Source organism: Eptesicus fuscus, chromosome 21 (assembly GCF_027574615.1).
Source record: "Eptesicus fuscus isolate TK198812 chromosome 21, DD_ASM_mEF_20220401, whole genome shotgun sequence".
NCBI lineage: Eukaryota > Metazoa > Chordata > Mammalia > Chiroptera > Vespertilionidae > Eptesicus > Eptesicus fuscus.
In genome coordinates this window covers 8485070-8511863 of record NC_072493.1, presented here as the reverse complement: position 1 = coordinate 8511863, position 26794 = coordinate 8485070, and the positions used below count along the sequence as shown (strand labels likewise).

General features: G+C 44.7%; 1 protein-coding gene across 1 annotated transcript in view; it reads left to right on the top strand.

Moving 5' to 3' along the window:
* HYDIN (HYDIN axonemal central pair apparatus protein) overlaps positions 1–26794 on the top strand; it is a 302917-nt gene that overhangs the window by 137087 nt on the left and 139036 nt on the right. Inside the window, 5 exon segments of the mRNA XM_054710866.1 lie at positions 4954–5192; positions 7717–7978; positions 9638–9781; positions 14348–14491; positions 18829–19142. Of these exon segments, the coding sequence (XP_054566841.1) occupies positions 4954–5192; positions 7717–7978; positions 9638–9781; positions 14348–14491; positions 18829–19142 (1103 nt within the window).

The window sequence follows — 26794 nt, the reverse complement described above, 5'->3', positions numbered from 1 at the left end:
AGTGACGTGGCCCACGTTGGACAACTGGCAAGTGGCAGATCTGGGACTCAAACCCCCATTTCTTTTCCTTTGGAGCCCTCCTTCCTAACCTGTTTCTGTCACTTGTTGTCTTGTTCTATTGTGGTTTTGAAAAGGCTATTGAATATCCTCCATAGCTATGCTGATTATCATTCACCCATACCTTCTTTAGTCAAATTTGCCATCTAATAACAGAAAATTTTACATAGACCAAATCCTCCCTAAAAAAAAAAAAAAAATGTCAAATACCAGAGAGACACAGGGTGTTAGGATGATTTGGAGCCTGACTCTTGTTAAGGATAATCCAGCGTGTGACAGCTGGCATTTTAATGTGCCTTGTTCTTGGATTCTATGATATACTTTGCTGCCTTGTTTTATGCCAGACATTGATTAATACACTTCATCAAAAAGAAGACTCACCAATTCGGCCCTGGAGAGCAACTTCAGGTCTTCTTCCCAGAGCAGCCAATCTGTGTCTGCAGGAGTCAGACTGGAAATGCTGTGCATCTGCCGAAAACTCATGTCCCCTGGCTGGAAATAGCACTTATGCAGGTGACACCCTCTCCTCATTGTAACCAAGGACTCAACCTGTGCCACTGTCGCGAGGAGGAAAATAAATAGTTAGAATGGGAAAGGTGACATTGACAGCACCCTCTTCGGAAAGGCATCTGCTTTTTGATAAAAGGACAAACATGGCATTGATTTATGTTTTAATTGTAAGCTGAGTCCCATAAAGGAGCAAAACTACATAGAGTGCTCTAAGGCCACACATTTGGGAAGAAAGGCCAACAGTGTGAGACTGTGTTGCCTAGAACATTCTTATTTTCTCCTGCAGCTGCCCCTCTAGTTGTCCTAGCAGCAGATGGATCTGAGCTCCAGCCCTGAAGTTCCCATCGGAGTGGGAATACCAAGTTACGCTCCCACTCCAATTTTCTGATTGGAGTGAACTCTTCACTTTTCGAAATCTGAGATCCGGAGGAGTTAGGGGAAGGCCTAAGGATACGGCAGGGCACCGAACCAACAAGGTAGCTTTGGCAGAGAGAAGTTAGCAGTTCACTATGCCCACCTCCCTTTACTCTTGGACCCAGAGCAAGACATTTCCCAGATTCCTTTGCAGTCAGGTGTGTGTGCATGACTGGGTTCTGGACAGTGGAAGTGGGAAGAAGTGTTGCGTACCACTTCCAGGCTTGGTGCATAAAATCTTAGCATGTGACTCCCCCCATTCTCTTCCTTCTCTTGTTGGCCAACTGAATGGCAATGTCCAGGGTGGCTTAGAAGCCACACATTACACATGTCAGAATCTGTTTAGCTGGGGTCCTTGAATGACTGAATGGAGCCAGAGCCCATTCTCATGCCTGTAACCATTTGGAATTCCTGTGATCCAGAAGTAAGTTTTTGTTGTATTAAGCCGATGAGCATCAGGTTTTTTGTTGTTGTTACAGCAGGTAGGATAACTTTATCTAAAATAGTAGCCTAGAATCTAAAAGCTGAAAGTAAGAAAGGCAAATAGTTCTAAGCAAGGAGAAAGGCTGGTTCCTCAAGCATGAGAAAGCTATTTCCATGTTGCTTTAAGTCATGTAAATGGTGTAAGTCAAAAAGTCCCTATCTACTCTGATAAAAATGCTGATGAAATGAAGCTACATTGATCCATTAAAAAAAAATCTGCAGAAAATAGAGACAGACTCATAGGTAGAGAGCAGGCTGACAGCTCTGGAGCGGGGGGTTGCGGGGGGAGGGGGCGCAGGGGGGCGCAAGGGGCTGGGATGGAGGACTGAGGGGAAAAAAGAGAAAGAACTCATGGACACGGACAACTGGGTGGTGATTGCCGGGGGTGGGAGGAGGAGGACAGTGTGGGTGGAGGTGGAGGAGGGAGGAGGGAGGATAAATGTTGATGGGAAATTTTTTTAAAATATATATTTTAAAATATTGGCAGAAAAAATAATTTGCATTTATGGCTGTTTTAGAACTCATTTTGTGTCATTTTCTATGATTAATATGCAAGAGGATTTTAAGGTTTTCACTTTGAGATGTGTCTTAGTTCAGGCTGCTGTAACAAAGTGCCATAGATTGGGTGGCTTACAAACGGGAGAAATTTCTTTCTCACAGTTTCTGAGGCTGGAAGTTTGCGATCAGGGTCCCAGCATAGTTGAATTCTGGTTAGATTCCTCGTCCCAATAGAAGATTGTATTTTCCATATGAGAAAAACATGAATTTGGAGGGACTGAAGGTGAATGTTATGGATGGAATGGTTGTATTCCCCCCAAATTCATATGTTGAACCCAAACCCCTCCATGGTATTAGGGGTTAAGGCCTTTAGGAGGAAATTAGGATTAGATAGGGGATTCTAAGAGTCTTTATAAGGGAGCTTGCTTCCTCTGCTCAGCTCTTCTCCATGCAGGGACACAACGACGGATTGGCTGTCCTCAACCCAGGAGAGGATTGCACTGGAACTGGACGATGCTGACTCCCTGGTCTCACACTGCCAGCCTCGGGAACAGGAAATGAATTTCTATCGTTTATAAGCCGCCCAGTCTATGGCACTTTGTTATAGCAGCCCAGACTAATAGAGAAATTGGTACTGAGAGTGGGGTGCTGGTGTAACAAATACCTAAAAATGTGAAGTGGCTTTGAACTAGGTAATGGGTAGTAGCTGTAAGAGTTTTTTGTTTTCTTATCCTCACCTAAGGATATGTTGTGTGTGTGTGTGTGTGTGTGTGTGAGAGAGAGAGAGAGAGAGAGAGAGAGAGAGAGAGAGAGAGAGAGAGAGAGAGAAACATTGATCGGTTGCCTCCCATATGCACCCCACAACCTAGGTATGTGCCCTGACCAGGAATTGAAGCCACGACCTTTTTGGTGTATGGAATAATGCTCCAACCAGCTGAGCCACTGTCCGGGGCAGCTGTAAGAGTTTTTAAGTGCATGATAGAAAAAGCCCACATTGCTGTGAATGGACTAAGATAGACTGTTAAAAAAAATTGGGGAGGAGGATAAATTAAGAATATGCAATAGAAATTATTTCTTTGAATCTAAATATAAGGAGAATATAGTGACATTCAATCCTTATAGTTTCTCTTGCCAATAATAATCAATTTATAATCCTGAAAATTAAACGTATGAGGATTATTATCTTTTTGTACTAATGTTTCATTATTGTTAATCCTCACCTGAGGATATTTTTTCCATTGATTTTTTTATTTATTTATTTATTAAATATATTTTATTGATTTTTTTTTACAGAGAGGAAGGGAAGAGGGATAGAGAGTTAGAAACATCAATGAGGATGCGAGAGAAACATGGATCAGCTGCCTCCCGCACACCCCCCACTGGGGATGTGCCCGAAACAAAGGCACATGCCCTTGACCGGAATCGAACCTGGGACCCTTCAGTCTGTAGGCCAACGCTCTATCTACTGAGCCAAAACCGGTCAGGGCTCCATTGATTTTTTTAGAGAGAGAGTAGAAGGGAGGGGAGGAGGAAAGAGAGAGAAACATTGATATGAGAGAGGCACATCAATTGGTTGCCTCCCACACTCTAACCCCAACCAGGGCTGGGGGTGGAACCCAGATACGTGACTTTGATGAGAAATCGAACCCATGACCCTTCAGTACGTAGGCTGACATTCTAACCATTGAGCACACTGGGCAGGGCTTGTTACTAATATTTTAAGATAAAATTATAAACTCATGCAGCATAATGTTCTGGAAAGACAGATTTTGCTTTCTGTTTTCTTATTTTAGTACTTAATAAGGGCTAACTTACTATGAGTAGAAAGTTAGAAAATTTTAGAAAAACATTGAGTGGTACAAAAATCAACATTTTTTTTCCACAAATATTTTCAGAATAGATCTAATTATCATACAAATATCCCATCTCAGCCCTAGTTTATCTAGTGTAGTATTTAATGCTGTTTTCTCTTATATCTATGTTTCCAGAGATGTCCCATATTAAAAGATCAGGAGTAATGATAGGACTCTTGACATAAAATTAAATCTATCATTTCCATTAATACCAAAATTAAAGAAAAATTTCATCTACATCATCATTATAAACAATGTATCATCTTGAGAACTGTTCTCCTTTGTTTCATTTAACTTATTTAAATTCTTAAATACAATCTATTTATTAGTGTCCATATAGACTTTCAAACCAGACAAGCATGATAGATAAGTCAAGTCTACATATGTTAGAAGATGATAAGTACTGAGGGGTGGGGGAGTAGAACTGGGTAAAGGGAGCAGGAGTACAGAGGGAAGGTTTTCCATTTAAAAGGTGACGGTCAGAGCAGGCTTCATTCAGAGGTAGTGTTTAGCCAAAACCCTCAGGAGGAAAGGGAGTGAGCTATGAGGATCTAATTAGTTAAAGGGAACAGGTTAGTGAGAGTCAGCTTCCCCTCTCTAATTTCCACCTCCTATTATATATTTCAAAATAAGTTTGGAATTTTAGCAAATGAAATTCTATTTATTATTATGGAATAATGGAAATCGAGACGACTTCCTATACTGTGTTGATTAACAAAAGCTGTTCCTGCTCACTAATCACATCATCAAAACCTTGCATTTGAAAAACTTGTCTCTGGAAAATTCCGTGTTCCAGGAAGGATGTTGTACCTCCGGCGAGTATCTCAGAATTTGGTGATTAAAACAGATAATTAGTATCAGCTTGTTAGAGAGCTGGGCTGTCATCTAGCGAAAGAGATGTAAAGGATCCTCACCGAGCGCTCAGGAGCGGAATTGTAGGTTTGCTCTTCAGAACCAGATTGCTTTTTGCAAAAAGAGAAGCCAACAAACACCCAGCTGCTTTGATTTGAAAAAAAAATAATAATAATGTTTGATGTTGAGTTGCACAGTGCCGGCCATTTGAAGTGCAGACAGCTTTGACACATGCCGAAGGGAAAGCCAGGAATAGCCTCACGTTACCGTGTATCTTGTGTTGCAGGCACACAAAAAGTCCCTTTGGACAGTGGAACCCAGCGAAGGCACCATTCCCCCGGAAGATGACATTCAACTGACACTGACGGCCAACCTGAATGACATACTGATGTTCAAAGACACGGTCATTTTGGAAATTAAAAACAGCAACACCTATCGGATTCATGTCCAGGCTTTAGGAATTGGTTCCACCATTGTTTCGGATAAGCCCTTTGCTCCAGAACTCAACTTGGGAGCACATTTTAGGTAGGGAAACCTCCTGGATGAATTTTCATAGATGTCACCTATGTTGCATAAGCTGAGCATTCACTTCTATTTTAGAAAATTGCTTTTAAGTAAGTTGTACTAAACTCAGTCCTTCCGCTTTCCTACCTTCACTGTCCCCCTCCAGATGGGTGTGGCACCATCAGAAGACACCCCCTAGTCACAGCGTGGTTGCTTTCTCAAGCTGAGTCCGTCCACGCTAGAGAAGAGATGGCTCATAGGCAGTGCATTCTTCTCTCACACTTGCAGTGCCTTCTCGGTGACTAGTTTAGAATCTCAACCATGATTTCTCCTCTTTTATGCCAATACGCTCTTAATCCCTCTCCGTGTAGGTCCAAAATACAGTCGCATCTTAGTGGTAACCTAAGTAGAGTATAACTAGGAAGGTAAACATCTACTGTAAATGTTTCTTATCAGGAATTGCAAAGCAGTAACTTCTTTGGTATTTTGTCTTCTGCTTGCCTCCCCACTATAGCACCAACAATCAGGAGGGCTGCAATTGGCTCTACCTGATCATTTTGGGGGGAAAAACAACAACAAAAAACTAGAACATCTCAATATTTAAATAAAAGGTGGTAGACTATAGACACCTCTGAGCAGAATGATCTAAATGTGGCTCTAAAAATGTATGCAGTCTGAATGCAATGGGGGGATATGTGTGGGGATTCATTCAGGGCTCCCAGCTGCGGGGCCAGAGGAATGTGTGCCTGTCCGTCGTGATACTGTGAACAGACCTCTGGTCTAACAGGCCCCGCAACCAAGATGGACACATGTGCCTAGAGAAGATGAGCCTGAAAAAAAATCAGTTAGGAGCCCTCCCCACAAACCCATTCACACCCTCTTTTCCTCTGTTCCATCTACAAACCATGACTTGATTGAAAATAGCATGAGCCACTGGGAATTAAGCCTTCCGAGAAGCATCCATCACAGTTTTGTGTTAAGTAGATACAGAAATGCTCCTCTCTGCCTGTCTGTTGACCATACGCTAGAGCATGCTTCTATTTCCACGTTTCTCTAAGTATACCCAGACATAATTATAGAAACAGTATGCTGCGAACCAAACTTGATTACATGATGTTCTCTGTAATCTACAAACAGGGCCAAATAGCCCCAAAGGATATTCTGTCACTTGCCTGGAATTGGGAGGCTTAGCCTATAGTTTTCTATGAATACAGAAGCAAATTGTGGCTTTTTAGCTGTCAATTTCCCTTCTGCCTAAACCCTACCATTCTTTTTGACATAAAATCATGATGCCAGCAATCTCCAAAAGAATTGTGAAAAGCAGGGGACATAGAGGGTGGTAGATGGCATAGAGGGGATAAAAGGTGATGAAAAAATTAGATTACATTTTTTTTAAAAGGGGAAAAAAAGAAGAGGTGGGCTGTTTCTGTAAATAAAGGTTTTTTTAAATATATATTTTAATTGATTTCAGAAAGAAAGGAAGAGGGAGAGAGAGAGAGAGAGAGAGAGAGAGAGATAGAAACATCAATGATGAGAGAAAATCATTGATTGGCTGCTTCCTGCATGCCCCACACTGTGGATCAAGCCCACAACTCAGGTTTATGCCCTGACCGGGAATCAAAACGTGACCTCCTGGTTCTTAGGTTGACACTCAACTACTTAGCCACACCGGCCAGGCTGTAAATAAAGTTTTATTGGCATACAGCCGCCATGCCTATTTGTGTACACATATTTTCTATGTCTGCTTTCACACTGCAGTGGACAGTTGAGTAGCTGTAACAGTGACCATGTGGCCCCCCAAATCCAAAATACTTATTATTCAGCCCTTAACAGAAAAGTCTGCCAATTTTGGGACATATAGATCTAAAAAAACAAAACAAAAAAACAAAACCCATATGCCATCTCTTTTGATTGCATGTTTTGGGGCAACTTCCTTACATTTTCAGAGCTTCCATTTCTTCACTTAGAAAATGAGCAAATACACTTAGTATATCTGGGTTACTGTAATGATTGAAAGATGCACTGTGAATAAGTTGGTCGTTTCTCTCTAAAGTACCCTTCAAACTGAGCCCATCACAAGACAGTTCCCTCAGTCCATAGGAATTCACTCCACACAATTTGAAATGCACTTCTCCTCCAATAGGCATTTTGCTTTTCCTTTCCTAAAATCCTCTTCACAGCCATTTGTCATAAATTAGAGTGGTTTTCACATGAACTGCGTCCGTGTATTCTGCGGCACGCTTGACCTGCTGGGAAAGGCCGAGGATGGGTGGGACCACTTTCCCCCGGCCCCTTCCCTGGGGATGACAACTCAGGGGCCGCACCCAGGTCCCTGACTTGAGTTTATGGGGGCCATGAGTAGCTGCTACTTTGCCCTATTGCCGTGGTAGCTCCTAGCAGTACCATGATGCAGCCTTCCTACATTTAAAAAAATTGTCTCTTTATTGCTCACTTTTCAAATACTTCCAGAGGAGTCAATCCCAAATTGTAGAGCTGAACAGAGCATCCCAAAGTTGAGTCCTCTCAATACCTGCCTCTTTTCCAGCCTGGACACCTGTTACTACCACTTCAAGTTGACCAACAAGGGACGTCGGGTCCACCAGTTGTTCTGGATGAATGAAAAATTCCACCCCCAGAACAAGCCGAGCAATAAGGGTGTGGCTAAGAGGAGACTTGCTAAGCGCCCCGGCTCCCAGGCAGCCAAGCATTCCCAGAGCCCCGTGTTTCAGCTTCAACCCGTCAGGATGGAGTTGTATCCAGACCAGACGATCGATGTGACACTTGATGGCTATTCTGCTACTCCCAGGGTACGGGGACAGCATGTTTAGAACCTGTCTTTCTCCTAAATAAATCTTTGCTCTATTTCTTAGGCAAGTTCCTTGACATTTATCTGAAGAAAGGATGTGGTTTCTTAAGGATTGCACACGGCCCCGAGTTACCATGGCAGCACCCATTGCTGTGACGGTTCAGCGCTGCTGTTTTATGTTTGCTTCTACAGCTGCCATGAACCCATCCTTAAAATACTAATTAAAGCAGCTTCTCATCCCCAGGGTCAGCAGTGACCAGCCAGCAAGTCTCTGGGAGAGGGAGAGCCAGCCTTCAGCCCAAGCCAAGCCTCCCAGGAGCACTTAGCCGTATTCATATGTATTCCAAAGGGTGTGTTTGTAGACACTCTGGGCTGCCGTTCCCATCGGGGTATTGGGACATCCCAGGCTCCTCTCCCCTCAGTCTGACATAACAGCATCACATTTATAATCATCATCTTCTTATGGGTCAATGAAAGAGCTGCATGTATCTTCAGCAGCTCTGATGTTCTGCTCTTATTTACATCATCGCCATTCTGCTTAAACGTTTATGCAGATCCAAACCATGTCTCTGTTTGTTCCTACTCCCTCATGGAGAGTGGAAACCACCAGAAACCTAAAAAACACACACAAAAAAACAACCCTTTGTAATTGCTCATGAGCCTCTCCTACCTCACAAACGCAGACTTTGTGAATGAGGACTGATGCTTGCTTGAGCTCCGCCTGGTGTCACCAAATTAGGAGGTGATGCTGAGCTTTCTCCTCAGGAAATGGGAAACAATAAGAAATTCGCCTTCCAGCAGACAGGATAGCAAAGCTTGTCCATTGCTTCGCTATGGAGTGAGTATATAAGGTGGTCTTTGTCTCTGCTCTTCAGGGGTTCAGCCAACTTCTCCTGAGTGTGCACCATGTGGTAAACTGCGCTAGGCACCAAGGATGCAAAGGTGACTAGAACACAGCCCTCCTTTCCAGACCCCGACAGGAGCACATTCACCGTGTCACGACTGGCAGCTGACCATATTTTCAAAGGCATTCAGCCTGAGCTGCTAGGGTTCTAAATCCAGTGTAAGCTTTGCTAAAAGAGACTTGAGTTCATTCATATCTGAAACCTGAGCACACTTCAATGCAAGCTATTCATGATATAAATTCACTTTGGGTTCTTTCTACTTTATACAAATCTGGACCTCGGGGGGTCGGGGAGCCAAGAAATACTAGTTTCTATAGCACGATCTTTAAATATTCAAGTAGGAAAGGCAACATTTTTCAGCCGCAGTTTCTGACTAGCTTGATAAGAAATAGAACTACGATTGAACTCTAAGCCCATAGGATTTTATCTGCCCTGCCCCTCACTGGTTGGTATGTCCAATCCCCGACAGTCCATGTATAATACATCTTCCATACAGACATTCGTTGAACTGAGTACAAATTGATTTGTGTCCTCAAGAGCAGTCAGAAATGGATGCAGGATCCATCCAGGACATAGTTAACCAATCAGACATTTAAGTGTGAGACAGAGAGCGGCACCTGAAATGCACTGTTCGGAGACCCGTGTTCTTCCCTGGTGTCCGCAGGCAGGTAGTTGAGCGTCAGTTTGCTGATTGTGTGGAACTAAGTTTTCTGAGCTACGGATGTTCTCACAGTGCTGGCGGTTCTCACCTGCAGATGGTCAAGGAAAAGCTGGTGTGCCACGCCATCATCGGGGCCCAGCGGGAGCGGAGCCTGGTGATGACTGTGGATGTCATCTGTGAGTTCATAGCGCCGCTCATCCAGCTCTCCACCAAGAAGCTCGTGTACCGACTGGAGAAGGTCAGTGGGCAGTGCTGGGGAGGGTTGGGCGCTCCAACCGGGGTCAGTGAGATCACATGTTCATTGGAGAAGCTAGGTTAAGGAAGCCTGGTGTACCCACCCCCACCCATGTTTCCTAAGCTTCAGAGGCCCAAACACCTTCCTCTAAAAAGTCTGAATCTCAACCTACATTCCTCTGAAATGTAAATTGCGACAGAAATTCTGCTTCCATCATTCCTGATGTACAAGGCCAAAGTGAAGGGGTATTTATTCCAGTGCACTGTGGTCGATCATTTTACTCTAATTAGAAAAAGTAAACATCACAGTATAGAAAGGATTGGACTGGAATTATTGATAATCATAATCATCAGAAAGAATAGCTACACCTTGTTGATTGGTTTGTGCTGGGCACTGAGCTATATTCATTACATACATTTGCCCAGTTGTCCCTCACAACAGTCTGTGCTGTGGGTTCTGTTATCATTCCCGTCACACACATGAGGAGACCGAGATACAAGTTATACAGATCACCCAGCACTGACAATAACCCACTTAAACTATGACTCACATGTTTAAGTATATGGCTCTAAATGCCCACGACTTTATATGGCCATCAAGGGCGAGCAATAAAGCGGGGGAGTAGGGAAGCAGGGGAGTGTGGGGGATGACTGCTGCTCAGGGCAGGGGGCAGGACAGTGAGGAGGTGAGGGAGGCATCACAGTAGAACTTGACCTCCTCTTCAGCAGACTTCCATCGTAGGATTTTTTAACATTCAGAGCAGGTCTATGCCAGAGAGTGAGTTAGTGCTGATGACCTGGTGAACCAGGGAGACACAGTCAAAGCTATGAGACTGGTTGAGGTTACAACCGTAAAGCAATTATTACCATTTAGTCATTTAAATTACAATTCTAAGCAGTGCTGTGAAGAAGAGGTGTAAGTTGCTATGAGAGCACCTATCAGGAGAGTGGCTCTATTTGTACCTGTGGTGACAGCTGGCTTCCTTGAGCAAGTGCCTCGGGTTGAGACTTGAAGGAAATTTGAAGTTAGTCTGGTGACAAGAGACGGGGAGAGAATTAGGCAGAAGGAACAGCACATAGGAAGGGCCCGAGTCAGGAAAGAGTTTGGTGAGTATGAAGAACTGAAAGGCTGCCTTAGAGAATATGCCAAGAGGGACATGAGGTCCATCAAGAAAAGTGGGCAAGGGCCCATGAGTGTGGCATGACTGGGAGGCATTGGCGGGCTTCAGGGAGGGGGGTGACATGGTCAGATTTATTCATTGAAACAGTCACGCTGGCTGCTGAGTGGAATATTTATTAAATCCTACTATGTGCCAAGCACTGAGTCGGTTGCTAGGGGTACAACAGAGGCTAGTCCCTCCCTGATGAACTACACAGCCAGCTGGGAAGACCAAGGATTAAGTACATTGTCCCACAGTGTGACCTCTGCTGTCATATGAAAGGTTTGGGTGTGGCAATGCCTAATCGGTCAGGGAGGGCATCAACCAGGGTTCCTTTCATTACCTGGAGGCTAGCAGGAGAAAGGGCAAGACCATTTATTCTGGGAGTGGGTTCCATCATATTTTGTTTGTATTAAATAAATATCTATTGAGCACCCACCAAGGGCATGGCACTCTGCTGGAGATGAATAAGGGGCGTATAATTGAGGAAGGGAGTAGAGATGTACAAGTTCAAATAAACAAATAATTTTGGGGCATTTACAGTGTATGAGGCAGCAAAGACACCGCAAAATCCAAGGCTTAACCAACTACTGGGGAAAGTAGACACTGAGGAAGTAGAATAAGGGCTTCAGTTACAGGATGCTAAGCTAACTGTGATGAGCTCCATGAGACATATAAAAAGAAAATACTACAAGAGTCTCTGCTATAGTTATTAAGCTTTCATTGCTCTGTTTTAAATTCTTCCTTTTATAAGTGATCAGGAAAGGTATTTGTTGGTGGCATCTGTACCAAATTTGGTGTCATCATATTTTCTCTGAATGTAGCTACTGAGTGAAAATTCAGTGAATATTTATTGAATAGCTATTCTGCAAAGACATTGTAGTATATGTTAGACATGCAACTTTGTTTCTTATTAGATTTTTTCTAAGCCCATAAACACTCATAAAAATGTGTGGATCATGTTCCTTTTCTTCTCTTTATATCCTTAAGCCTTGGTGTGTTTTTTAAAAAGCATATTCTTGTTTAAGTGTCTATTGTTGGACTTTGTCACTCAAATAAAATAGCAAATACTTTAAATATGGCAGTGACTTATTGAATTACAAAAAGGAATTGAGTCACAGCTCCCTGTTTGATTTTACCCTTCTCTCCTTCCACCCAAATATTACAAGTTTAAAATCTGTCCAACTACTGTTATTCTTCATTGTTCATTTCCTGCTCACATTTAATCCACACCAGGGACAATGAAGAATTTCAACTTCATTACCCAGCGTGTGCAAGAGACCTGTTAGGGCTCAGTATTCAGATGTACTTATATAACACCCAATTATCTAGTCTGGCTCCTATTTTCAGGTCAAGGCAGCGTATCTGACTTAGTACATTAGACTATAATGACACCCACACTGCCTATGGGAAGCATTTTTCTAGGACCGTTTCCTCAGATATGATCTACTTTCTAACTATTGTACCATTCATAAGCCGCAGAGATGAAACCACATCTTTGTGGAATTGAAAAGGTCAATCGAAACCATCAGCCAGTTTGCTTCATGAAGTCCAGCAGCAAATCCCGTCTCCTGCTGTCTGGGGAGACAGACAACCCAGAGAGAAAGGGGTCATTTTAAAATAGAACAGGTTCTCTGTGCATCGCCTCCTTCTCATCACTAACCTCTAAATGGCCTCTTGCCGAAACCAAACAAGTGTGGCTTCTTCGCTTCAAAGCTCCCTGCAGTGACACAGCAGCCTGGGGGAAGGTCACTGGGTAGACAGTTCCCCACGTGGCCGTTGATGACCCTAAAGTGCTGGTTTGTCCCTCCCCCAAACTGGAGAATGCGATCTGCAAATGCAGGGTGAGTCCAGCACCTGTATTAGCATGTTAGAGGGAGGGAAACCATGTTTGGCATCTCATGGTAAGTGCCAGACCAAACCCCTGCACAGAGACTAGTGGATCACAACTGAGGTAGGAGACTTGAGCCAATCGTCTGGACTGAATGGCTGTGTCTCCCCAAATTTATATACTGAAGCCCTAATCCACAATATGATGGTGTTGGAGGTGGAGCCTTTGGGAGGTGATTAGGTCATGAAGATGGATGGGGCCTTAATGAATGGAATTAGCGCCCTTATAAGAAGAGACACGAGAGATAATCTCTCTGTCAGGCATGTAAGGACACAGTGAGAAGACAGCCATCTACAAGCCAGGAAGCAAGCTCTCCCCAGACACCAGATCTGCTGGCACCTTGATTTTGGACTTCCCAGTCTCCAGACTGTGAGACATAAATGTCTGCTGTTTAAGCCACCCCATCTATATTTGGTATAGCACCTGATCTAAGGCACAATGGATGCTGATCTCAAGAGCTCGCCCAGAGCCAGGGGATCCAAGAACCACAGTGGAAGGAAGACTATGCTGATCAGAGACACAAGGTCAGTTGAAAATGTGGAATCAGGAAGATTTAACTGAAATCAGAACAAGGAGAAAAAGCAAATCAACCAAAGAATAGATATGCATATATGCATAGACCATGGACACAGACAGTAGTGGAATGAAGGCGGAAGGTGGGTATGAAGGTAGTGGGGGCTGGATGGAGAGGGCAAAAGGGAAGGAGGAAATGAGGGGCATCTGTAATACTGTCAACAATAAATTAAAAACAAATAAAAAGAACTGAGAAAAACAGGCTAGAGTTGTTAGAAGAGCCAGGGAATGATTAGAAGGAAGTTCTGTTTGGAGGCCATGGATTGAGACTTCAGGTTACCTTCTGCTGGTATCAAAGGACCCTCTTTCCAGAGCATGCAAGAAATAATGTGACCCCAACATCAGAATGAGAAAAATTCAGCCTGAACAGCAACATGAAGCTCAGGACCCATTTCTAGTATTTTCTGTAATTGAAAAATTAAATTGGATGTTCAACAGAGTAAAAAGATGCTTCTAAATCAGCGTTAGCAAGAAAAAGAATTAGAGAAAAGTGTTACAGCATTTGTCAATTTAATAAGGTAAGTATATTCACAATTGAGTGTTTTGAGCATGGGAAAAAATATTGTAAAGGGAATAAAAGTTTTATCCATTATAGTGAAACATGGGTTCTTATACAATATATCACTAATTTCTTAGCTTGCTTTATGACATTGTGGAAACTTCTATAGTAATAGTTCCATCCAGAAGCATGGCTTATGCCGGCATGTTTTTTTAACCAGGCAACAGGAGAGTAAGAAATCTAATCTGGTTTCTGACTTATATAGTCTCACTTCTCAGTAGTCCACCATACATCCCAAATGATTTAGCTCAGTCTCTCCAAGAGAATAAAAGCGTATGCGCATGTGTTTGTGTCTGTGTATGCTCAGATATATATGAGACTTTTGCTGCTCTAGCCTTACTGTTTGTCATAACTTAGTTTGCTGCCTCTTTTTCCTTGTTTTTGCAGAAACCACAGACTGTCTTGCAACCTGAGTACCAGCCCTTGGTCATGAAGAACATTTCCACGCTGCCCGTGAACGTGTTGCTCTCAACAAACAGACCCTTCTTCATCTGTGACACGGAGAAATCTCCGTTGCCCCTAAATCCAGAGGTAACTGAGGGAGGATGGTCCTACCAAGCTCCTTGGAGGGGCTGGGGGAGGGGCACGTGTGTGTGAGAAAGGAAGACAATGACAGCAGTACACTAACTAATTTCAGTCCAGAAAAATATAAAGAATCCAGAAAATAGTGAGGAAATAATACAGAGAATCTTAAATGAGCCCTAAATAAATTCCACTGTCTATCAGTAGAACATCTATTATTAATGGTGTAAGAACTTCTGGCTCATTATGATGACCCTTCCATTGTAATGAAGCTAATCTTTAGAAAACAGTGACTTCACACTAAGGATAGTAAAGATCTTTCAATTCCCCTCCCTCAAATCTGACCAAAACGCCATGCTCAAGGAAACCAGGAAATAGCCAAAGCCCAGTCTTTAAATCAACCAGCCTACCTCCAGATGCCGAGAAGACAGAGCCCGGCTAAGGCAGGAGGCTTGAGCTCACCAGGCCGCCAGTCTGGGGCGGGATGCAGTGTTCTCTCCACATCCCTGTAAGATCATCCCTGTGATCCTTTGCTGGGCACGGGGACACCGGTGGGAATGGCTGGGCCAGGGGGCAAGCGCAACAGCAGAGCTGTCGGAAAGGACCGAAGAGAAACCAGACCCACACCATCAGCTGAAGGAGAAGTGATGTAAAGGAGGAAGGCGGGGCAGGCAATAATCGCAAGATCTCCCGACAGGGAGACTTGAAATTTGCTATGAGCTGCACAGAGGGGGATGGGTGGTTGGGGGAGTAGGGAACAGAGCCGCTTAGTCAGAGGGTGTTGCAGATGGTACCTGACTTGTGGCTGTAAACTGCACTGCTGCCCTTCCCTGCCGCTCCCCACCAATTCTTTAGTGAATCTCATTCAAGCATGAGCTGGGGGAAAAACAGCTAAGATCCTTGAACAGAGAAATAAAAGGAGAAGATGATCATAAGCAAGAGGCAGATGAAAATCTACCACAAGGAGACCTAGGCAAGGAAGAAGACCAAAAGTATAACATGTAGTTCTCTACAGCCTCAAAGAAATTACAGATGGCATGACCAGTCTTTAAAAAGAGCTCAAGGATGAGATACAAGTGTTCAGAGAGATGAAGAGTGAACTCACAGAGCCCAGGAAAACAAGCGGATGAGAAAAGGAAAATTCAGACAGGAGCAGCGTTCTCATTCTGTGTAGATGAGACACACTCCTGTCCCTCCTGAAATCTTAATAAGATAAAAGTAGAAATGTTCAAAATGAAAGAAGCCCAGAGCAATAAAATAAAGGGGGAAGAGGATGGTATAACCAAATACTGAGAGATTTAAGCAAATTCTAGATGCTAGAATGACAATGGAGTGGGTTGACAAAAAGCCACAAAAACCTGCAGCCTGGAAAATTCTCCAGTGAGGCTGCAACTACGTGGCAGTCATTCCGCCCAGTAGCCTGGCGCAGAGGCAACAAGTGTGAGCAGAGTGTTGAAAATAGAAGGATTCCATGTGCATCGGACAGCTGTCCCACCCGACCCCACGCAAAAGACATGGCAGCTGGCTTTTATCTGAAGACATAAAGGTAAGTGCTCTTCCCCGGAGCAATCGATCAGAATGTTTGGGGAAAGTTAATGTTTCTTGTGTGAGTGTCGACACCCCAGAGTAACCCCAGGTATCTGGGATGTGTCCACTGCCTGATCGTCCCTCTCTGCCCAGAAACTGTTCTGTAGACCAGCCCTACCACAAGAATTGAGAAATGGCCACCTCTGGATTCTTGGGAGGCCAGGGTGGGTCAGGAACTACTGTTTCTTGTCATAACTCTTATAGTACAGTTTGACCTTTTATATTATTTGCACCTATCACTATAACTAAAACATACATATATTTTTAAAAATGAAGAACTTTTATAAATCAGTAAGAAAAATACCAATAACCCAATGGAAAATTCGGCAAAGGAAATGAACAGAGAGTTCCCAAAAAGAAAAAAATGGCTCTTAAGTATATGAAAATATGCTTAATTTTAATCATAGTAGAGAAATGCAAATTAAAATTACTACAAAACACATTTTTCCCCTATCAGATTGGCAAAGAATAAAGATTGGATAGTGCTTGGTATTACAAAGGGCATATGGAAACATGGATTCCTCTACAGTGTTGGTGAAGTGTACATTGGGAGACAATACAGTAGTAGCTATCAGAATTTTAAATGCCCAGACCTGCCTGGGTGGTTCAGTTGGGTGGAGCAATTGCCCATACACCAAAAAGATTATGAGTTCAGTTCCGGGTCAGTGCACATACATAGGTTGGCTTTTTAAAATTAACACTACAACCAATAACAACTGGGAGGTGGGGTAAGCATAAGCTGACTTCATCCCCTTTATAGCTAGGTGTCAATAAGATACTATCTAAAGATGAAACTGCTTAATATTTAACTGTATTTTTTATTGATCATAAAGGGGTAACAATAATAGTAATATTTGGCATTTATATATGGTAAGCACTGCTCTGAAGCCATCACATGTATATTAATTCATTTCATCCTCTTAAAAAGAGGTAGATCCTGTTCTTGACCCTATTTTACAAATGGAGAAACTGAGGTCTAGGAAAACCAACTAACGTTGCCCAAATTCATAGAGCTAGTAAGCAGCAGGCCAGGATTTGATGCCAAGCCATCAGGCTCCAGAGCCCATGATTTTAGGATTAATCTCTCTTGTGTAAGATTTCTTTCAGGCTTCTTTCTGAGAAAAAAATTCAAACATGATATTTTGAAATAAATGAATCTAACTCTATTTTTGTAAATTTTTATTAGTCATCCATTATGTCTGGACTAATGTGTATCAAATATGAACTCTGAGAAATAATATATGGTGAAATTTTGGATAAGTTTCTAATTTCTTCTTTGTGCTTTAATATATAATGTAAAATTTTGTGGATATGTATCTTTTCCACAAAACAAAAAAGTCATTTCTCTGGGGAGAAAAAGGTGTTTAAGTCAAAGATACTTAAACACCAAGCATGGAGGTACCAAGTGCTGCAGATGCCATTGTCTACATTGTGGTCTAAATTGTGCCCAGCCAGCGGTGCCAAGTGGCCAGCCAGGCTTTCAGATGGGATTAGCCAACTGAAGAGCCATTACCCTCTCTTTGACTCTTGGATCAGGTGATTGGCAGTATCACCTGGAACCATCTAATCATGCACCGATGCACACAGTTAAATAACTGAAGCTTAAAGCTCAGTGGAGAGGGGAGAGCTCTGTAAACAGATTCGACCTGTGTACATTCCTCCTGACTACCTCCGGGCACTTTCTGCAGAACCAGGAGGTGGCTTTTACGCCAGTTAAATGTGGGAATCGAGTGATTCCTAAAAAAAATAAAATAAAAGCCAACTCATAGCCAGGCTTTCTATGGGAAGGTGTTACTGTGGCCTTGACATCAAGGAACACATGGGGATTTCAATCAAAGAGAAAAAGAACAAGGGAAATCTACCCAACAAACTCAGTACAGCTCTAGAGTGCCATTTTAAGTTGACCAGAAAACAGCAGAAAGAAGATAACACTGTGCTGAAGAGTTAGGATCACAGACATTAGGAAAGAAATTAAATTACCCAATCCGACCCTTTCTGGGTCATCTTCTACAGAGCCCCTCCCCCAGTGCTTTAGTAAGCCTTTCTGAAGTTCTTAAGCAAAGAACTTTTCCCATTGTCTAGGAAGAGCATTTTACAATCTAATTTATTTTCAGTTAAAAATATTATTATAATGGCTATTCATTGTAGATTTTCCTTTTTACAACTCAAACTTTATAACCTCACAACTCTTATCAAAATCTCTTCCCTCAAACAATTCCCTCTCCAGATTTTCCTTGGTTTCATTTTCAACTAATAAAATATGTATACACACACATATAAATATCTATAATATCGATAAATATAGATAACTATTGATATCAATATAGATATACTGGCTATTTAATCATGTGTACATGTGGATACCTAATTATGGACAAATAAAGTTATATATATATAATAGTAACACCAATGTGTGTATGTATGTACATAAATATATTTATTTTTTTAAATATATTTTATTGATTTTTTACAGAGAGGAAGAGAGAGGGATAGAGAGTTAGAAACATCGATGAGAGAGAAACATCAATCAGCTGCCTCTTGCACACCCCCTACTGGGGATGTGCCCGCAACCAAGGTACATGCCCTTGACCGAAATCGAACCTGGGACCCTTGAGTCTGCAGGCCAATGCTCTATCCACTGAGCCAAACCGGTTTTGGCTACATAAATATATTTAAATAACTTTGGCTGTCGTGTTTCATGTATCAGGTTGGAAATACATAGTACAAAGGTTGGTAATTCCCCATAATCTTATTTGCAGCCTATTAAACTGGAGATTGATGAAGAAAAAAACCTGCTGGTCAAATTTGACCCTACCCACAAATGCGATTTGAACAATTGGGTGGCAGAAGAAACTCTAGCGATCAGGTACATGGAGCACCCTCAGGTAGACAACCTGAACCTGCGTGGGGAAGTGCATTACCCCAACCTGTGCTTTGAGACCATGGACCTGGATTTTGGCTGTATTCTGAATGACACTGAGGTGATCCGCTACGTTCCCATCACCAACTGCAGCCCATTGGCTGTGAAGTTTTGCTGGTTCTTCCTGGTGAACAACGAGGGAAGTCAAATAAGGTACCGCCAGCATAGCTATCCTGTAGAGCTCTTTTCTGCTGTTCGTTTTTTTGGGGTTTTTTTTTCCTCCTTCGTGCTTTGCACTGGGTTCCTATATTCTGTGCACTGGTCTTGCATGAATACTTTTGGCTCTGGCAACTAATTATTGACAAAAATAACGAAGAGCCTAATCTCATGGTCCCTCCTAGATTTCCAAGCAAGAAAAACAGATAAAACATCTTTGAAAGCCCCAGTTGCAGCAAATTAACAGAGTAATTAATATCCATAAGCCTCCTTTAATTTTGAATCTAGTAGTTGGATCATTATAAATTTGTCACTAAAAAATAAAGTCATAAAGTCTTTGTGCATATTTCTTAATAAGCATTTCAAATCCAAAGATTGAATTACACAGCACAATACACTGAGCATGTGCTGCATATGTCAGTGGGTTGGTGGGTTTCATTCTGGCACACTAGTACATATGTAGTGGGAGGTGATGAGTGCCGAAACGGAAAAGCTATCTTCACAACATTTATGTTTAGAGGTATCTCTCTCCTGTTCAGTTAAATTTAAATTCAATTAGGAGCTAAATCCAGACTTAATTTGGAAAACACTCTTTTTAAAAAATATCAACAGCCTGTTTTAGCCAGGCCACAGGGACGTTTTCATTTGGGTTAGCCTCGTTCGAGACCAGGACCAATGGGCTTCTGCCTGTTGCTTTATTGGGTGTTTGACAATGGTTTTCAGCTCTGAGTGTTGAGTAGCCATACTTAACTAAGGAAGCCTCATGTTTCCTTGGCTTGTGGGTGCATTCCTCATCTTGTCCATGACAGCCATCCTTTCCTTTCCAGCACTGTTACCATGGTAACGATGGCTTGCTCTGGATGTTTTCCATAGACAGCTAAGGACGACCTAGCATAGCCAGGCCTGTCCACACTGGTAGGTGGTGTCCTTTGCCTCTCTGGTATTCACTCGTTCATTTGATCAGCTGGACCGAGGGTCAGGCCTGAGCCGTGGGACCTGATCTTGAGGTGTCAGGGGCTGTTTAGGTTTGAAGTGAAATTCTACAGAGGATACACATTTAAAATAATTATGGAGAAACCAGCCAACCTGACCTAATAAGCTGCAAGTACCAGATTCTGTGAAGTTGTTCTCATGTAACAGCTAAATGAGTTTATTCCACCTGGGAGCAAGGGCCGGGCTTTATTTATTTATTATTTATTTATTTATTTATTTGAGAAGCCATTTTCATAATTAAAATAATGACATTTTGAAAGTACGCTTGACCAATAGTAGAGATGATATGCTATAATTTTCTATTGCTTTAAGGACTCATTGAACGATTCTTTTGCTTTCATCAGTATATTCTTATATCTTGATATTGAGCTTCTGCTTATAATTTTTCATTCATTCATTCAGTCATTCAGAAAACATTTGATAAGTGATTCTTTTGCACCAGATAATGTGTGAGATTAGGGATATAAAAGTGAATAAGACATGATCCCTGGCCTGAGGCTGTTGGGGAACCATATGTGTAAACCACGGTGGATGTGCGACAATGCCAGGCTCTAAGGGACGACAGGAGGGGATGACTGCTCAGAGGAGCCAGAGAAGCCGCAATGAGAAGCACAGTTAAACGTTCCGATGGAAGAGCAGGGACATGTTCTAAGTGACAGGAATAGTGTGTTTCTATTAGTTAGGATTCATGGACACAGTTCTGTCATAAGTCACAGGAAACCTGACCCTAAGTAAAAATAAAAGGGAAAGGGCATTCATTGGTTCTCAGATTCCTTCTGACTTCTGGCCTGGCTTAACTCAGGGACTCAGGCAGTGTCTCCAGAGCCAGGGTCTCTGCTCTCTTCCATGTGTTGGCCATGTTCTCAGATCAGCTCTTCTCCATGGACCCCAAATGCTCCTTCACTCCTGGGGCAACATCCTCACATGCTGATCCACCGGAGAGGAAATGAGCCTTTGCCCCAGAACTTCCATGAGGTTCACTCCGATCAGACCAGCTTAATCACGTTACCCGTCCCCTCCCTCAACCAGTCACTGTCGGGGAGGGTAACACATTTATCAGGGTTGTCCCACCATGCGCCCCACACCAAAGGCTGCAATCGTGACCGCAGAGCCCTGTGGACTGAAGGGGGTAGGAGTGGGGAAGATCTCCCCACAAACCTGACATACAGGAGAATGAATGCTGGAGAGGCAACAGATGCCGCCTACCAGTGTGGACAGGGGCTATGTCAGCATGGCCGCCACGCAGACTCTGTGGCAGAGGAGAAGTCAGGGAGACGCGGCAGGGACTAGATTGGCAGTGGTGTGCGAGAGGCCAGGTATCTCAGGATAAGGAGTTTAGACTCCTTCTTGGAGGCAGTGGTGAGATTCATAATCAAGAGAGGTAAGAGATTAGCCAAAGACACAGACAACCAGTGAGGTGATGGCCAGAGGGAAGGGGGCAGGACCTGGATGGAGTGGGCAGAGGAGGGGAAAATGGGGACATCTATAATAGTGTCAACAATAAAAATAAGGTTACAAAAAAGAATATATATGAGAAATCACTAAACTTCAGACAGCAGAACAATATATTTATATTTATTATTTTCAGTTTAATGAGGCTTTAAAAATAAATAAAAGGACATAACCAATTAAAAAAGAGAGAGAGAGACAAGAGTCAGGTTTTTTCAGAAAGATGCCTCTTAGCAGTATTCAGCGCAGTTGCCCAATCCCTCCTTCCTGAGACGCGTTCCTTCCCTGGCTTGACCAACACCATTCTGTCCTGTTCTCCCCTCATCTCCCAGCTCTCGGCCAGCAGCAACCCCGCTGGGCGGGTGGGACACAGGGTTCCCTCCTGGCCCTCTGCCCTTGCTGACAGTTGCTCTACCCCACGGCCTCGCTTGGCCCGTTGCTGAGGCTCACACGTGTGTCTCCACCGGACCCTCTGCTGACTTCCCAGGGCACCGCCCTCCTGACCTCTCCTCCCGATGTCTCCCAGGTGGCTCACTTCCCACTGCCCCACACCAACCTCAGGCTCTGCCCTCGCCTCCTCCGGCCTCTCCTCTCGGGCCTCTGTCCCGGTAAAGGCATCACTGTCCTGGAGCTGAGTCACCCAGCTCCTTCCTCTCCCTAGCCCCACCACTTCGTCAAATCCATCACCAAGTTCTACCCATTCCACCTTCTAAAGCCTCCCTTTCCCATCCCACTGTGTCACCCTAGTTCAGCTCACCATTGTCTCCTGCCTGGCCCATCGCGACGGCCCCTCCCTGGGCTCTCAGCTGTCACTCATGCTCCACAGTCCATTGTCCACACAGTAGCCAAGTGGCGAGTGTGGCACTGCCTGGGTTTTCAGCCTTTAATTTAATGACACCCATGCTTCTTAGGAGACAGGGCAAGATACTTCAGCAGAGCAAGTGCCTGTCCTGCATTTCTCTCTGGTTTCTTCTCACCTCACTCTGCCATCTCCACACTACCTCCCACGGGGGCCTCTTTCCGGCCGGAGCTGCTCCTCTCTGACTGCCCTCTCTCTGCTGGAAGCTCTCCCCCTCTTCCTAGCGAGCCCCTTCCCCCATCATGTCTCAGCTGACACATCCTCCCCCAGGAGGCCTCCTCGAGACCCTCCCTTAGATAAGAGCCCCTGCCGTAGGCTCTGGGAGCCAGCTCCTTGGGGCCTGGCCCCATTTGTGATAATGGCTCACTGTCCAACTCCCCAGGAGGCCAGAGAGCACTCTGTCCTGCTGCCTGTGGGTCCCGGGGCCCCGCACGGCCGTTGGCAGAGTGGGTCCTCACAGGGTAGTTTTTAATCAGCTGCTCCCCTGCTCTCAGGTACTGAGCGGAGAGTGGTTGCATAACTGGTTGAAGATTCTTTTCTGTCAGCTTCCTGGCACCTGCCAAATGGAAAAGGTTCAAGGCATAATGTCACCTTGAATAGCAAAAAATAAAATAAACAATAAAAAATGCCACTTGCCTTCCAGATAGGCTCCCTCGGTGCCGGCGTCAGAAAAACATAAAGAACTCGCTGGCTAAAGGTCACTTTTATCAGCTGGACCAACACTAACCTTTTTTTCCAATTATAATTCTCAGCACTGCAGTTAGTAAACGAAACAAGAGGATAAAAGAGGCTTTTCTTCTTCTTTTATTAGGCGGGGAGTGAGGATGCCTAGACTCTCAACATTCCTTCCTGTTGCAACACCCATACCTCTGCCGTGTGTGTGTGTGTGTGTGTGTGTGTGTGTGTGTGTGTGTGTGTACATGCACACGTGTGTGTGATTTTGTAGGCAACTTTGACTCATGTATTTAAAGAATCCCTGTTGTTTGAGCATTTTTTCAAGTTGGCCCTCATATCACATATGGGAACAAAAACAGAAGTAAAATGGACAAGCATGCTAACTAACATTCTGTAAGAGGGACAGGCAGTAATTGGCTTTTAAACTTGCTCCTCCACGTGAGTCCATGTGTATGACAGGGCTCTGTATGACTTTGGTGGATGCCAGTCTGTGCCGCTCACTCACACAACATGTATGAGGAAGCTGGGATGCAGCTCAGAGCAGAGCGCACACCCGGCTCAGCCAGCACGTGGGGATGTGCCCTTTATGGGCTGACTGTGCAGCTGGATGGGAGCGTGATGTTTCACGGCATCTGTTTGACAGAGGAGCCCACGGAAGCCCACACTTGAACCAGCCTTTACTGCTGAGAGGCCAGGGAGAGCCAAGCAGACGCTGGCTTGGCTGGTATCTCTGGCCCAGCTCAGCGCTGCAAAGCTGAGGCGATGCTAGAACTTGGAACGCATGAGCCAAGCGGTCTCCAAGGACAGCTTTGCCTTTTTACTTCCAAGTCAGATTATAAATAAATCGAATACGAGGGCCTAAGGGAGCCCAGCTCTGGAGCAAAGGAGCATGTGTTGTTCGCACATTGATTTTCCTGTGATGAGCATAAGTTGTCCAATATTGTGATTAGGAGAGGAGAGGGGAAGGACTGAAAGGGGGTGGAGGAGGCCTCATTTTCTGGATGCTTCCATCTGTCTCTTCATCATCCCTCAATTTCTTGCCAGTGAACCTTTTCTAAGACGTGATGTATCAATGGTGGTTGAGATCGTGGGCTGTGGTTGGACACGGCTGGTTAAAATCCGGGTTCTGTCCTTCTGGCCATGTCTTTCTGGACCATCCCTGAGCTTGGGTCTACTCAACTGTAAGATGGAGATAATGTAGAAAGCTCATAGAGTTGCTGTGAGGATTAAATGAGAGATGCCTGTAACGTGCATATGTCTCTGAGATATGAAAGAAAATTAGGAATTTATTCCCTGAGGGTGCCTTCCTCTCCCTCATACCAAGTGCTGCTCTCCAAGATCCTAACGCAGGGGTGGGGAACGTCGGGTCCCTGGCCATATAAAGCCCGCAAAATCATCCGGTCTGGCCTGCCAAGGCATTAGGGGTGAGTTAATTAAATGTTTGACCAAATATAGCAGGCTAATTTAAAAAAAAATTTAAATATATATTTGTATTGATTTCAGAGAGGAAGGGAGAGGGAGAGAGATAGAAACATCAATGATGAGAGAGAATCATTGATCGACTGCCTCCAGCACACCCCCTACTGGGGATCAAGCCCACAACCCGGGCATGTGCCTTTGACAGGAATCGAACCTGGGATCCTACTGTTTGCAGGCTGACGCTCTATCCACTGAGCCAAACTGGTTAGGACAGCAGGCTAATTTTTAAGTTGATAATTTTGTATGGCCCACAAATGATGTTATAAATATCGAAATGGCCCTTGGCAGAAAGAAGGTTCCCCCCCCTCCCCCTGTTCTAAAGGGTTAGAGTAGTAGGGTTCTTGGACTCCTAGTTGAGGGACCCAGGCCCCCTTTTTTCCTGACCAAGGGCAGAAATCCTTCCCCTGAGCCATGCTGCGTTCATCAGGGCTGGAGCCAGACCTAGCCGGTGACAACCCTGTGTGGCTCAGGAGAGCAGGCCCAGAGTGCCTCCCTCCCTCCCCACCCCTCCCTGCAGCCCGCAAGCCCAGACCCAAGATGAGCGCAGGTCCTTGCTTTGCCCAAGGGTCCAAGAAAAAAAAGTAACTAGGTAGGGGATCGACTAGAGACCCTTCCCGGGGCAGCCTTGGGAGGTGTGGGCTGGTGACAGCAGCGGCACGTTAGGGAAGGTGCCCAGGTCACGGGGCCACCTGGGAGTGGAGTCACCCCCTTCAAGGAAACGTGAACAGGACATGCTGGCTCCACAGACTGCATGATTGCAAGATTCTCCCAGTTCTAATTGGTTTCTCCTGGGATGCTAGGGTTGGAATCCATGTCCCTTAGTGAATACCCCCTTGAGTCCTGGGCCCCTGCCTGCCCACAGTGACCACACACAGGAGAGAGGGAGCCTCGGAGGAGGGACGGCCCTGGGATCTTGGTGGGCAGCAGTGGGCATCCCTGCAGCAGAAGGAAACTTTAAATCAGGAGAATGGGCCTCACCCAGGGATGAGCCCACCTCTGCCCTGACTGGCTCTTGTGAACAGAAAAGGACGGGGCCCAGCCCTGCTCTGACCCCCTAGCTTTGCTGTGGAGCCAGGCGGGCCTAGAGTGACCGATCTCCTGGCCGACATCAGCGATCTCGGCCTGTAGAAATGTGATCACGTCCTATTTCAGAGCCAAGTTCAGGACTATTTTCTAGACCTACTGTTCCCCCCCCCCCCCCTCGCTTCACACCCCTCTCAGCCAAACTGATCAGCCCTGGTTGCTAGGTAACTGTTACCTTAGCGACAGAACACTCCGAAGGGTTCTGAGTGGTTATTTGTGCCCACCGGACACTGGCAGTCAGCGGCAGAGCTGTGAGCCTGACCTGCCATGGAGGGCCTGCTGCCTGCCACCGCGTCTGCCTCCCAGCCGATCCTGGAGCACCTGTGCGGGGTGCTGCTGGTGGTTTCCGAGAGCTTAAGACATGGCCCAGGTCCCCCTGCGTTCCCCTGGGGGAGCCTGGTGGGCGCTCTGGTGGTGGCGGCTGTGACAGTAAAGAGACGACACACTTCAAGAAGTGTGGAGGCGCCAGGTAAAAGGTGTTCTGCCCCCCATGAAGTCTGGACGATAGAGTGAGGATGTTGGGCCAATGGCAGAAGCTGACGTCAAGCCACCTGGGGTGGAGGCCATTCCCTGTTGTTACAGACCTGGTGTTTGAGGGCCCTGAATCAATACCTGGGCAGGTTGTCATTCAGGATATGGTTGATTTACTGAAAACAGTATGCAAGAGCCAACCTCGTAAACTTTCCCAAGTGACTAATGAAAAGCCCATCTCAAAAGCATCAGGGATTGATGGAGAACAACTTCAGAAAAGCATAATGGATGATTTGAACAAAAAGCCATTATCCAGAAAGTTCAGAACTACTCTCAGAAGGAATTATGGGATGGAAGCAGAAAATCCAGGAGGAGGAGGAGGAGAAACAAAGGCTGGAGCAGTCGGATGCAGGAATGGAGCAGGCCCTGCTAGATAGGGTTCCCGATCACGGTCAGCGGCTGGAAACCCGATGCCGACCGTCCCCAAGCCTGCCTCCCTTGAAGATCACGTGGATGACAGAAACTCGGGATCCCCACAAAATTGGGAAGCAGAAAAGGGGGATGCTGATGTCCACGTGTCCCAGGAAAATCAGGAATTAGCCAGACAATTGTGGAAGCAAAAGCAAATGAATGAAGCGCT